This window comes from Lissotriton vulgaris, chromosome 5 (assembly GCF_964263255.1).
Source record: "Lissotriton vulgaris chromosome 5, aLisVul1.2, whole genome shotgun sequence".
NCBI classification, from domain to species: Eukaryota; Metazoa; Chordata; class Amphibia; order Caudata; family Salamandridae; genus Lissotriton; species Lissotriton vulgaris.
In genome coordinates, this window is record NC_141693.1 from 1,865,437,385 (window position 1) to 1,865,451,959 (window position 14,575).

A 14,575-nucleotide genomic window follows, 5' to 3' on the forward strand; every position below is an offset into this window, starting at 1 on the left:
TCAGTCGTGAAGGCTTGTGTAGATGATGTAGCTGGAATTTAAAGATTTTTGTGAGCTTACTTTGCCCATGCCTTAAACGTCTCTGGCTGACACAGCAAGGTGCTGACAATGGAGAGACCTGGCACTGGTGTCCAGTGTGTGACATTCCTGCTGCAGTGTGAGGAGATGGCATACTGGGCGTTGGGGAAAGATGGCACAGATAGAGAGGGATGGTGGTGGAAATGGCACCTTTCACTCCGGACAGATCACGTAAAGGCGATTATATTTTCAATGTTTGCTACACAGCCACCCTCTGCTGCTGTGTCATCCCCGCACAGCTCCATTCGTCCCTAAGCAGACATCAGCTGTCCTGGCACACACTGGGCCAGGAGCAGCTGAATAGTCTACCCTCTGATTGACCTGAGCTGGCCGTCTGCCCCACCACCTGCCCTGAGTCTAGTCAGCTGCCTGGCATATGCTGTGAGTCATCGATACGCCTGGTTTACCCACCACCATGCCCCTCTGTAAGACATCATGCCTTGGTTGGGCACCTCCAGTGCCTGGCAAGTCGCTTGCCATGCCCTGTCAGACAACCATGTGAACAGACAGCTGCCTGCTCTGAGACAGACCCCATACTGGTAGCGCACAGGTGCCAATGCCCAGAACCCGGGGTGGCACTGTGTGCCTGTTTGCAGCAGTGCAGTACCTCTGCATTACTCTCTCTCCCGACTTTCTCCCCTCACCCTCCCTGTATTTGTGGTCTGTTCTCTGTTTCTCATGTGCTTTCGGTCTCTACGTTTCTCTCTGTAGTATATCTCTCCATCTCCCAGCCCTCTTTATCTATCTGTAATACATTGGATTCTGCAATCCCAGTATAAATACACATCTCTAATTTCTTTATATTTGCCACGAGGGACGAAGATTATAAAGAAAAGACGTCAGTGCTTGACTTTAATAAGTTATTGCTGCCAAGTTCTGGTCACACTGCCTACTGCCAGAGCCAGCAGCCAAGGTGAAAGACAGGTCAGGTCATGGAGCAGCTGTTTAAAGCAACAAAAATGAAACGTAGCTTTTCATTCTTCTGTTCTATTTTTCTAGCTTACAGCGACTAGCAGAAAGGACATGATTATTTCTTGTGTTCCATAGATAATTATAGAAAAGTTATTATCTTTCCGCATGTTTCTACACACTGCAGCTTTTTTTTAAAAGCATTAACAACTGTGTTATATTGAAATGTTTCAAAATATTTTTTGCACCAAATATCTAACAGGTTTTTGGAGTTTTATTTTTTAACTAGATGCTCTAATTTTATTCCTCATGTTTGCAAACATGCTCTCTTTTTCTTCGTCATGTTTGAAAACATGCTCTCTTTTTCTGAAAGAGCTACACGCCAAGGTTTTAAGTTGTTTGTGGGAAAAGAGATGGCGTGACCATATATTATATGGAATAAAGTACCCACTGCCGTACTTGATAAGGCTATTGCAAGTCACCTCGGAGCTCCATAACCTTATCAAGGCCTTTAGGTTCGTTCCTCTCTATGGTTGTAAAATTCCTCTGTGACTTGCGGTATCCTTATCATGTACGGCAGTGGATACTTTATTCTATCTATCTATCTATCTATCTATCTATCTGTCTGTCTGTCTGTCTGTCTGTCTGTCTGTCTGTCTGTCTGTCTCCTTTTCTTAGTCTCTCTCTCTCTCTACTGTCCCACTTTTCTTTCTTTCTGTTCTGTTGCTCTCTGTCTCTCCTCTCTTTCTTGCTCTCTCACTTGTTTCTCTCTCAACACCTTTTTCGCTCTCCTACCCTCTGTCTCTCACACACACCCTACCATCTCACAGCTCTCTCTTTCTCATATCTCCCCTTTCTTTCACCTTCTATTTCTACTATCGGTTCCCTTTCTCAATTTCTCCTCCTCGCTCACTTTTGCTCATCCTCTTTCTTTTCCTTACTTTCGCTCTTACTTCTTCTACATCTATCTCTTGTTCTCAGTTTCTGACTGTCTCATTCTCTGTATTCCACTATAGTTCTTTCTTTTTTTCTCTCCTATATTTTCCTTTCTTTTTCTCGTTCTCTCATTTTCTGTCTTCTATTAATTATCTCGCTCTTTCACTCACTGCTATCTAGTTCTCTGTCCTTGTCTTGTCAGTCTCTCTCATCTTCCAGTTCTTGCCCCTCTTTATTCCTCCTGTTTCTGTTTGCAGTCTCTTTCTGCATTCCCGATTTGTTTCTCTTCTAACCCCCATACCAGTACCTGAACTCCCAGCCCGTCTTCACTCTCACGATTCCTCCATCAACTTTTACCCTTCACCCCAGTTTATCTCTTCAGTCCACCCTCTCTCTAAGTGCTTCTATGCTTTCAGCCTTTCTTTATATCTCTCTGGTGCTTATATGAGGCTATTTATTCTTCCTTGCCTCGGTTATAGTCTGGCATCTCAAGCCAGACCATGACTGCCTGGTGTTGGCTATCAAACTCTGTCCTCTATCTCCTCAGATCCCCAGTTTATGGATTTCTAGGGGCCTGCACTGAATGGAAAGAAAACACCACACACCTGAGCCAAAATTCACACAACTCACATGAATTTGACATGAAGAAATAACAAACTTATAACTTGAACCCTCATCTAACTCCTCTTCCCCTGGGACTACCTGACTCACAAGACGCAGCATACCAGATATGGAATAGCGCCTAGACGCCCCTGGGCATTCGAGCGCGGTATAAATCATAAATTCATTCATTCATGTAAGATGCATCCTACCCCCTCAAGAGTAAGAGGACTTCCTGAGAAGGAGACATACCTTGTAGTTAAGCATTATTTTGATCATAGTTTGTTAGCTTATGGCTAGAGCAGTCGACCTCGAAGCTGGGGAACCGCTTTACAAAAATAAAAAATAAATAATAATAAAAAGAAACTATTACAATGAACTACATGTCTTGCCTCCATCGAGCCTCAATGGAGTGTCTCACCTTTCAGGTATCGGTGGGTGTAAGACAGTCCTGCCTGTTATATCCCTTCCCCCATTGCAGTATCATGTGTGTACAATGTACATTAAGCTTGGGTACATGTCTATTACATTACTGCCACAGTATTTTTTAACTTAAAATGTTTTAATAAAAAAAAAGATTTAGCTCGTTTTTTTAAACATTCCTCTGCCTTGTTGTATGTGTGCTGAATATGTTTGAAGCCTGGTTATAAGATGTGTATTCGATTACTGTGACATTATCAAATTAATTTAATACATACAATTTCAAACCAATTAAATATATTAAATCAACATTTTATAATATATTATATCAAAGATTTATGATATAAAATATGTTTTCAAGTCTTGAAAAAGAAAATTAACATGTAAAATATGAGGAAACAATGATCAAAACTAGTTTTATGATTGACACGTTTACAAAAAATGAGGGTTCGAGTTTAACTTTTAAATACATTATTTTATATTATTCCCTGTGTGATATTAATGATATTCTCTTCCTCCAATGGTTTCTGTCAGAGTGCCTTACCATGCTACTGCCTCCCAATGTGTGATTTATTTACTTACTCGAAGGCTTGGCTGGAGTAGTTTGAAGCCTGTTTTGTCAGTAGTACTACTGTAGAAGGTGTGGGTGTCACCTTTGTAAATTGGAATTGTCTCAATCATTTTTGGGGTGTGTTTTTGCATTTGAATGTTTCTCCTTACATTTCCCTAGCCCCCTCCTGTTTAGTGAAAGATATTCCCTGTTTTCCTACCACTCCCCTGTGCCTCCAACCTCTATTAATAAAATGGAGAGCTCCATTTCTGGAGATCCCAGCACGAGTGGTGGCGGTCTCCACACAGAGGAGAGGCGGAGAGCTAGGTCTCTGGCTAGAGGTTTGTGAATGGCATTTGTGAGGATGGGAAACAGTACTACAAGAATACTACTTCATGTACTAACAAATGTCTTTGTGAATAGACCCTGACGTGTTAGCATGCCAGTCTACCCCATCCTCTCTTTCACTCTTTCCCTTCTGCACCCCTCTTCTCTTTCTCTCACTTTCTTTCCCTCAGTTTTTAACATTCTCTTTTTCAGTAGTTCCAAACAGACTATTAATGTATTTTGTTCTTTTTAATTCGCCAGTGTCTAGCTGTATGCACTCTTTACTATCCCATTCCCAGTCTAGCTCAATTATTTTTCTCTCTGTCCTCATAACATTCCTAGTCTAGCCCAGTTTTTTCCCTCTTTGACCTTTACTTTCCCAGTATCGCTCTGTTCCTTTTCTCTCTACATTCTTTACATTCTGAAGTACCTCTGTTCTTTTCCTTTCTATAGTCATTGCATTCTAGTATAGCACTGTCCTTTTTCTCCATGCAGTCTTAGCATTCGAGTCTACCTCTATTCTTTTCCTTTCTATAATCTTTGCATTCTAGTAAAGCTCTGTTCTTTGTCTCTCTACATTCTTTACATTCTGGTCACCTCTGTTCCTTTCCTTTCCTTTCTGTAGTCTTTACATTCTACTATATATGGTCTTTTCCTCCCTGCAATCTTAACATTCTAGTGTACCTCTGTTCTTCTCCTTTCTATAGTCTTTACATTCTAGTATAGCTCTGTTCCTTTCCCCCTGCAATCTTTATATTCTAGTATAGCTCTGTTCTTTTCCTTTCTATAGTCTTGACATTCGAGTATAGCTCTGTTCTTTCCTCCCTGCAGTCTTTACATTCTAGTGTACCTCAGTTCTTTTCCTCTCTATAGACATTACATTCTAGTAAAGCTCAGTTATTTTCCTCACTTCAATCGTTACATTCTAGTGCAGCTCTGTCTGTTTTCCTCTCTACACCCTTTTCATTCCCAATCTAGCTATGTTCTTTTCCTCTTTGCCCTGGTCATTTTCAGTAGAGATCTGTTCTTATTCTCTCTACATTTTCTACATTTACAGTCTAACTTTGTGTTGTCAGCACATCGTCTGATATAATTATTGTGTCTTGAATATTGTTTACAAAAATATTGCCCCATTGATTTAATACGAGAAAATCCACACCCAATGGGAAGGTATTTCTTTAAACTATCAATACACAAGAAAGCAACAAAGCAGAGAGGCCAATTCTACACATGCACATCCACCCCTTTCGTCCGTCGGGAAGTAACTCCTCTAGATGTAAGTAGAATGTAGTGCTATCCAAGCATAAAGCCACCCTCTGCTGATAGGAGGCTGGATCAACACTCAAGATGGAGAAAACCACTTGAGGTTTACAAAATAAGTAACACAAATGCTGAGGCACAAAAAGAAGTCCAATATAGTGTAACTGGCTGTTAGCCACTCAAGTAGATAAGAAGTCCATATAGCAATCTTGATTTTTCTTTATGTATCCTTTATTTCAAAATTATGGTTTTCATAGCATCCGAAATAGGCAGCCGACACGTGTTTCGTCCAAAAGGAGTTTCTTAAGGCTAAACACGACCGTAGAACATTATGGAATTAGGAGATCTATGTCCATATGAAACGCGTACCACCTTCAGTCGATAGTGTAACATCTGCAATATAGAGAGTAGCAAATATCTTCCCTCACTGAACTTCTATGTACGATTGAGGTCTTAATAAACCTGCAAAGATGTTCAGTCTCGTCACGCGTTGGACTACGCGTTACGAGATTGCCCATCTTTGCAGGTTTATCAAGACCTCAAACTGACCCCCATGCTCCCAGCCTCCTGGAGAAATGACCTATGCCAGCTACGGCCATCCGACCCTGACACTAAGTGTGTTCCAAGAAGACCTGTGCACTGGTGGTTCTGTACATGCAGCCTTATAAAAACAGAAATGACTGTGGACGGGCATGTACTATATAGAGCTCTGTCAAGCAGGTGTCCATGCTTCTATGTACAACTGCAGCCCTGTACATAGACACATACATGCCATCCCCTCACAACCCTGCCCTTTCTACCTCTGGGCCCCGCATTTGCTGTTGCAGGCTGGTGCACTCTCTGCTTTGTGATATGCACAGGCTCAGTATTCAAATGTTCTGTGATGTTACTACAGCACTCAAGCATACAAGGAGGCAGACAGAAAGGAGGAGGTGCTACAAGGAAAGAAAATGAGAAAGGGGACAGAGTAAGAATGGATGATCTGAGCCAGGAGAGGACAGAAAAATACAACAAGCACAAGTAATGTTTTGGGACAAAGGGCCATATGTATCAAGGCGAATTGCGATCGCAAACGCTAAAATTAGCAGAATTTCAGCATTTGGGATCGCAATTTGGCCTAGTGCTTTGTATGAAAGCACAACTGTCTCACAAATTAAGGAATCGCAAAATTTGCGATTCGTTATTTTGCGAATGCATTTAAGGAATCGCAAATTGCGATTTCTTAAATGGTATGTATGAAGCACCCAAATTGTGCGAATATTGCATAAGGAATCGCAAATTACCACCAACTACAGGTTGGTGGTAATTTGCGATTTCTTTGAAAAATGCAAATTTTTGCATTTCTCAAAGTGGCATGTGGCACACACACAGGGCATGTGTGTGCGCCACATGTGCACCCATGCTCATTTAAAGGGTGCAACAGGGTGTCCTTTTGACCCTGGCACACTTGAAATTGCATTCTCAATTTGCGATTCTCTAATTGGGTGTCTCCTCATTCATTCCTATGGGCCTCTAGGCCCATAGGAATTAATGGGGAGGTATTCCTTAATTGCGAATCGCAATTTGCGATTTGCAATTTGCAATTCGCAATTAAGGAATATGTAGGATTCACAAAATGTATTGCAAATCCTACATACATAGCAATTCTCAAAAAATGTGCTATTTCAAAATCGCAAAACCTAACATTGATACATGTTATGTTATGTTATGTTATAACCAATTTATAAAGCGCACTTTGACCAAGGTTTCATGGCGCTGTTTTGAGCAGTTGTGAGTTAACTGTTCTAACATGACTTCAAAAGGGACGGTTACTCATGTGCCTGTATGAACAGCCATGTCTTAAGCTGCTTTCTGAACCGAAGTAGATCAGGGCAAGAACGGATCTCCCATGGGAGTGAGTTCCATAGTTGTGGTGCCAAATATCCAAATCGAGACCCACCGTGTCGTTTGCGTTTGAATTTTGTGCTCACCAACAAGTTTTGATGTTTGGAACGGAGATCACGGGTTGGAACATACCTCAGTATCAGATTGTTGATAAAAATTGGGCTATAACAATTTAAAGATTTAAATGTGAGGCAGGCAGTTTTGAATGTGGCCCGCTGAAGCAGTGGGAGCCAATGGAGTTTTTTTATCAGAGCTCTAGCCGATTGCCACTTGGGCTGCTGATAGATCAATCTGGCTGCCTGGTTCTGTACAAGCTGGAGCCTCTTGATCTGATAGGAGGGGAGGCCTAGGTAGATTGAGTTCGCATAGTCTAGATGGGATAAGACTAGGCCAATCACAACTTGTATCAGTGCTGCCTGGGAGAGTAAGTGGTGTATCTTTTGGATCTTCCGCAGTTGAAAAAAACATTTAGAGACAACTGAGCCCACTTGAGTGTTTAGGGACAGATCTTTATCAATGGTCACCCCTAGGCTTTTTACGGAAGAGGAGGGTTTAGGGAACGTCCCTAGTTCTGCTGGCCAATAGTGAGGGCCCCAGGAGATGCGACTATCTCCTATCAGCAGTACCTCGGTGTTTCCGGGGTTCAATTTTAGATGGTTATAATCCATCCAGTTGCGGATGAACACCATGGTGTCCTGAAAGTTGGAGATGGATTCAGTGGAGTTGTCTATAGTAAAGGAAAGCTGCAGATCGTCTGCGTAGTTGAAGGTCGTTACTTTCCTCTGTTTTAAGGCTTTAATTAGGGGGAGTAAATAGATGTTAAACAAATGTGGGGACAGGGAGGAGCCCTGGGGAACCCCACATGTGATATTCAGCCCTGGCGCTGTAAAATTTGCCAGGCGAACAGCCTGTGTACGGTCCTCCAGGAAGGAGGTGATCCAACTTAGGGCCCTGCCCTGGATGCCTGCGCGCTCGACACGGTCTAACAAGATCTTATGGTCCACCGTGTCGAACGCGGCAGACAGATCCAGGAGGACTAGAGCCTGGGGGGTGCCGATGTCAGCCTCCCTGCGGAGCTCGTCCAGGACTGCCAAGATGACCATCTCAGTCGAATGCCCTGGGCGGAAGCCAGCTTGATGAGGGTCTAGATGTTCGGTCTGTTCTATAAAGGCAGACAAGGATTTTGCAACATGTGCCTCCAAAACCTTAGCTAAGTAAGGAAGCAAGGAGATGGGGCGATAGTTAGATGGCTCTGATAAGTCAGCGCCGACCTTTTTTATCAGGGGGACCACAGTGGCATCCTTAAATGATTTTGGGACACAGCCTTGAGTGAGTGAAGAATTTAAAAGGGACAGAGCAGGTTGAGGAATAATGGAAAAAACTTCTCTCATAATATGTGGGGGGCAGCAATCCCGGGGGGATCCAGATTTGACCTTGGACATCAAGGAGGTGAGTAAATCTGCATCGATTGTAGGGAAACTGTCCATAGTATGAGTATTCCTGACAGAGTCAGGAGGAATCACAGCTGACACTGAACACGTGATGCTGTCTTTGATAGCTGTGATTTTTTCTAGGAAGAATGTGTTAAGTTTATCACATAGTTCCTGAGTGGGAGTTGGTTTAGGTGAAACTCTATCAGGGTTGGAAAGTTCATCCACAATTGAGAAGATCTCTCTCGATTTGTTGGTGGACGTTAAGATTTTGGAGGAGAAATATTCAATCTTGGCTACCTTAATGGCTTTGTTATAATTTGCTTGTTCTTGTTTATAAAGGAGCTTATCCTCAGGGTCGTAGCGGGCTCTCCATTTCCTCTCTTTCTGACGAAGTAGTAGTTTCATATCCTTTAATTCGGGGGAGAACCATTTATGGGCTTCTGCTTTCCGGTTAATTTTGATCTTTTTAGGAGGGGCAAAGTGATCGCTTGCTGTTTTTAGCCAGTCATTGATCTGTATGTCAAAGAGATCCACATTCTGGGCTGGACTAGGAGTAGATCCAGCCAAGAAGGTAGTGAATTCAGACAAGTCTACAGATTTCCAGCATCTAGCAGTTCCACCCTCGACCAAGGGGGATTTAGTTCTCATTGCCAGGGTAAGGTCAAACGTGACCAAAAAATGGTCAGACCATATACATGGGAGTACCTTCATATCAGAGATTATGGGATTTGTTGTCCAGACTTGGTCCAATGTGTGGCCCTTATTGTGTGTTGGCTTGAGGATATGTTGTGTGAGATTAAAGTTTGTCAGAAGGTTAGTAAATTCCAGGGAGTGAGGTCCACCGGTTTGGTCCCCAAACCAGTAGTTGAAATCGCCAATCAGCAAGATATTGGAGTACTTGGTTGCTAGGTTTGCTATCTGTTCGCTCAAAGACATGGGAAAGAGCGGCATAGGCTGAGGAGGTCTATAAACAACTACACATATCAGAGATGTGTGATCTGAGTCAAGTTTAATCACTAGGTTGTCTACACAAGCTAAGTTGAGGGGGTCGATAGATCTAAAGTCATGTTTACGATGAATGATGGCGGCCACTCCTCCTCCGGCTTTGCCTGAAGGCCGGTCAGTGTGTAGTATATAATAGTCGGTCGGGAGTGCTGCTAGTATATCAGGGGCAGAATCAGGGGTTATCCATGTTTCGGTCAGAAACAGGATATCAGGTAAATCAGAGGAGAGTAAGGTGAAGATTTCCAGTTGGTGTTTGACTAGGGAGCGTGTGTTTAAATAGAGCACCCTGAAAGTTGTATAATTGGGGGCAGTGGTTACCTTGTGGGTCCTTTGAATACCTTGTATTTCCGGGTATGTGTCACGTTGTTGCAGGAGTCCTAGACTATCAAGACGGTTCCTGGTGATTTTGTCTAGCCGATGGTGTACTCCATGTAGGTTGCATACATCTATAGCGGTGTATTTCAGTAGTACATATGGCCCAAAGTCCTCTCTACCACTGTTAGCAGATAGCGTTTTGCGTCAAAACCCATTGGTGGTTGCAAAGGAATGCCCATGTACCACCCATGGAACTCCTCCTTGAGGCAAAGAATTGCAAAGTTGTGCTAAACACCATGTGCATTACTTCATGACAACTTTCCAGCGTTCCAGGAAAGAAGATAGCTTATCAAGACTTTGTGCTGGATTATGTCACCTTTTGTGACTTTGCACTGGTACAACTTCTTGAAAAATCTGCTTCCCACACTGTAAAGCAAGTGGAACAGAAAAAAAACACAGACAGTTGAATAGGGTGGAGAGAGAAATCAGCAACAAAAGGAAAAGTTATTGCAAGATAGACTGTAGTCAAAAAGAAATAAAGGGGAAAGAATGAAAATAACAAACGTAGCAGAAAATAAGCATCCTTTGTATGCTGAGGGTTAGATTCTCAAGGACAGATTTACTAACTATTCATGCAGAGCAGTGCACCTCGCGCATCTGCGGTCCTGCACAGTGCAAAGGGGGGAAAACAGCACAGAGCCATATCTGCTGCTGTCATCCCCTGTGCTTGTAGGCTAAAAGGCTGCCTTGTGTGACTCAGGAGGTTCAGCGTACACTGCCTTGTGCAGGAGACAGCGTTTACAACGCTGTGAGTACGACACACGTTGGTAAAAATGCGAATGTTACATCGCCCATGTTGTTACCACACCATGGCATTACATCGCAAGTCGTTTCTACGACTTGCGCTAGATGGCGTGCAACACCAGGGAACATGTTGGATTTTAAGACCAACACATTCCCTGCTGTTGCGCTAACTGGAGTAGGAATAGTAATTTATACTATTCCTAAGTCCAGCGCGCCATCTAGTGCAAGTGGTAGAAACGACTTTCGTTGTAATGCCATGCGTGGTAACAACGCGGATCATGTAATGTCCGCATTGTTACCTACCACAATGAAATATGTGGCGTTGTAACGTCACATATTCATCTTATGCTGTCTAGTGCAGGAATTGCATTGGAAGCGTAGCACAAATTCCTATGCCTGGACAAACTCAGAAGGATCTCACGCATTAGATGTGTCCTGAGCACTGCAGCATACATTAAACGTGTGGGATTTAGTTTAGAAATAAACTAATTTCTCGTTCTTAACGTCTTCTGGAGCCTTCGTTTTTTGATGCAAAGCCTGTTCTAGCTGTCGTAGTAAATTGGCTTTGCGTCAAAACCTAAAAGGAATTGCATGGATGCACCCCAGTAACAGCCCCTTGGCACAACGCGATGCAAAGCAGCACAAAGGTGTTTTCGCACTGAGGAAAGGCTCCTTCTGCGATGGATTGTAAATACCAGTGTTTAATTTGTAAAAATGTAGGTGTCAGGACCCTTCTCAGGAGGGTACTGCAGCCTGCGCCATCCATTGCCCCTGCCGATGCTGCCAATGACAGTACCAACACAGCTACTAGTTATCACTCTCCTGAAAGTGTGACAATTCTGACTATTCCAGGCCTCCACCGGTATAATTGTGTGAGCGACTGGTATACTTTTTTTAAATGTATGTTGACTTATTAAACACTGTTGTAGAGCTAATTCCAAAATTAGACAGACCGCGCCACCATGTGGTGGACAGTCACTTGAGCCCAGTGCTGACTATTAAGTGCCGGTGTCGAGCACCAGAAACCGCTGGCTCAAATTAAGCACTGGTAAATACCTTCAATAGACTCTGCCGAGCATTGCACAAGCGCAAAGCCTTAGTAAACTCAGACATCAGTGAGCTACTGTAAGGGAGGGTGGACAGTCACTTGAGCCCAGTGCTGACTATTAAGTGCCGGTGTCGAGCACCAGAAACCGCTGGCTCAAATTAAGCACTGGTAAATACCTTCAATAGACTCTGCCGAGCATTGCACAAGCGCAAAGCCTTAGTAAACTCAGACATCAGTGAGCTACTGTAAGGGAGTGCATTACACCAGTAGCCCGGCATGCCTGTTACACAGAATTGTGCTCTAGCAGCTATTTGCGAACATGGTCTTGCAGCTGCCTAGCACGCAGTGAGTTTTAAACTCAACTGAGCCTCTGGAGAAAGATTCTTGGGTGGCTCAATTGTGTTTAAAACATTTTGATTGGACGCCACTTCACCCTTGAGTTCCCCCAGCCGCTAGTTCCCTACCGTGGATAGAGCCCACGGTTATTTGTGAATAGTTGTAGCACATAGGGAGCCTTGTTCACTGCCAACAAACCCATCTCACTGCCTGCCAATCATGTGAAGTGCCTTTTTCGGTCAAGCATAGACAGCACATGCACTGCTGGGAGACCTGCTGTAATCAGTGTATGGACTTTGGCTACATCTCTCACTCTTAACTTGCTCCTTGTAGTGCCCCCTCATAAAATCTTGCTTTTCTATGGTGCTTTGGGTGTCTTTGTCCCGCCTTTTGGTTCTTTGATTCCGTCCTGGAGACCGACCCTATTACAAGCATTAGATCACTACTGACCATTTAGTTAGTTTGGTGCACTACTTATTTTGGGGCAGATTTACAAGCCCCTCGTGCCTCTTTTACGCTGCTGTTGCTTCACTTTTGTAACGCAGCGGCAGCACAAAGCCAGTGCCATGGTGCGGGGTACTTACAACGTGACGCATCTGGGAGATGCATCATGTTGTAAAGCCCTGCGCCACATGTAGGTGTTCCTGCAGAGGGTGGGGGTCGTTCCAGCGCAGGAACGCCTCCTAAAAGTGGCTGAGTGAAATCTACAACCCAACCTGAGGTCATGAAGTCATACAGGACCGCTGCCAAGTGTTGACTTATTGTTGTACGTGATTGGGGTGTGCACACTTCCAGAGTTTGCACTTTAGTGGAAAGTTTTTGAACTCCTGTTTACTCTTTTCTTCATCCCACACCCCGGTCGCTCGAGTGTGTAGAAGTGCTGAGAGGCAGGTGCCTCTGAAGTCCGGGGTGTTTAATGTAGGTCAGTCGAGGGCCGCCAGGTCTCTTGCTGCAACACTGCAACACTGCCCGGGAGATTGTTGGTGCTATTGAAAGGCTGGTGGGGCTTGGAGACACTCTACCTCGGACCTGCTGGCTTTCTTCTAGCTAGCAGGATGGCTCAGTGAGTTGGGCAGCTGTTGGTGACGTGTGCTCCGTGTGTGGCATGGGCTGAAATCACAGGAGGGCTAACTCCGCCTTTCATCCTTCCTGGGACTATAGTTTGAGTAGGGGTTGCACTGTTGATCACAGCGGTCGAAAACATGCAATGGCAAAAATGCATGTCTGTCACTGAATGTTGCCTGTCTTGTTTCTATGCTATTCAACAATAACGTGTTGATGGTTTTAGAGTTGCAACATTCTTTCTTTGTTTTGCATTTGCATGTTTTGTGCAGTCTTTTCATCACTTTAAGTGGAACGCATTGGGCATGTGGGGCTCTCTCGTGTGAGAGTTGTTGGGATATTTAGGCGGAAATGTGAAAGTCTTAACAAAATAATACAACATTCAGTTATGCATTTCTGAATGTCTAAATGATGCCACCACTATCCCTTGGTTTTGAAGCACTTATGAGGAAGGACAAGTTCAGAGAAGAGTACGCTTTCTAAAAACACCCGAATGAGTGAATGGTCAGGGGGACTTGCGGAAGGGCCCTGGCGGATGTCTAAATCACGGAATGGAGCGTTTTTAGAGAATACAGAGCCGGGTTCAAATCCTGGCTTCGGCTGAGCAGCATGTGATTCTGGGTAAATGAGTTGTGCTGCGGCTACTGACCTACATGTGATCTGCAGTCGCACATCCGAATTCAGACACGGCCAACTCACTCTTTCATCCTTCCGATGTCACTATTGATTAATGGCAGCTCCTGTTGTTTAGAAAGCCTGTAGACTGCAACTGTCCCATTGCATGGGGAAAATATCTTACTGTAGATTGGTCTCATCCACCTACAAATAGTTCCTTTCTCTTCAGTAGCAAAGCTGGTTCAAAGTGTGCTTCTTTTATTTCATGTACCTTTTTATAATAACTTTACATACCACCTAATTTTTCTACATTCCATTTTAACATTTATGTTTAAGCGACCCTATAGCTGCCTGTAATGTGAGAGGTTGGTAATGTGGGGATTTATACTTATCTCCTTCACAAATAGTAAAACAATGCATAGCAGAGCTGAAAGACTTGCTATTTAAAAAGAAAAAATACTTCACTGGTAAAAAAGTTGCGTTGGTGAATGGTAAATGTTTTTTTTTTGCAAATATAAAGTAAGTCATGCTTAGGTGATAGCATAATGTTTTCATTTTTATTTTACCATAATGTCATTATTTATCTTTGCTTGCAACAAAAGATAAACCATTGCACCAGCGTGTCAAGACCAAACCTATTGTCTTTGCCAGTGTTTCTTTCTCTTCTGTCAATATTTTTGTGTTATCCGTTTTTAGGTCGCAGCTGTCTGGTTTGCTAAAGACATCTTGGGGACATTCAGAATGTATCTTCCCATTGCTTACCATTGGCTTTGTGGTTTGTAACTCTCATTTTCTGGTTTTAAGGTCTCGCCTTTTCCATTCCGCAGGAATGGAAAATGGAGAGAATTCTAGTGCTCAAAATACTCGTCAAACTAAGGCTTTTTTCTGTGCGTTTTTCTTCAAGTTCACATGAATCACGTGACCAAACAAGCACGCGCATCAGCCTCCCTCCCTCCCTCCTAATTGCATTTTTTCATGGCCGCCACCACATCA

The 14,575-nt window shown here is 43.4% G+C and overlaps 1 protein-coding gene across 2 annotated transcripts in view; it reads left to right on the forward strand.

Annotated features, from left to right (window-relative positions):
• The window catches only part of GRB7 (growth factor receptor bound protein 7), a 672,870-nt gene that overhangs the window by 170,012 nt on the left and 488,283 nt on the right, over positions 1-14,575 (forward strand). The window contains exon 1 of one of the 2 annotated variants that reach the window (XM_086924361.1): positions 14,296-14,357. The exons of the other annotated variant lie outside the window; for it this stretch is intronic. Within the exon in view, the coding sequence (XP_086780487.1) occupies positions 14,324-14,357 (34 nt within the window). The 5' untranslated portion in view covers positions 14,296-14,323. Of the gene's footprint in view, positions 1-14,295; positions 14,358-14,575 lie in introns of those variants that run through there. 2 annotated transcript variants of the gene reach the window in all.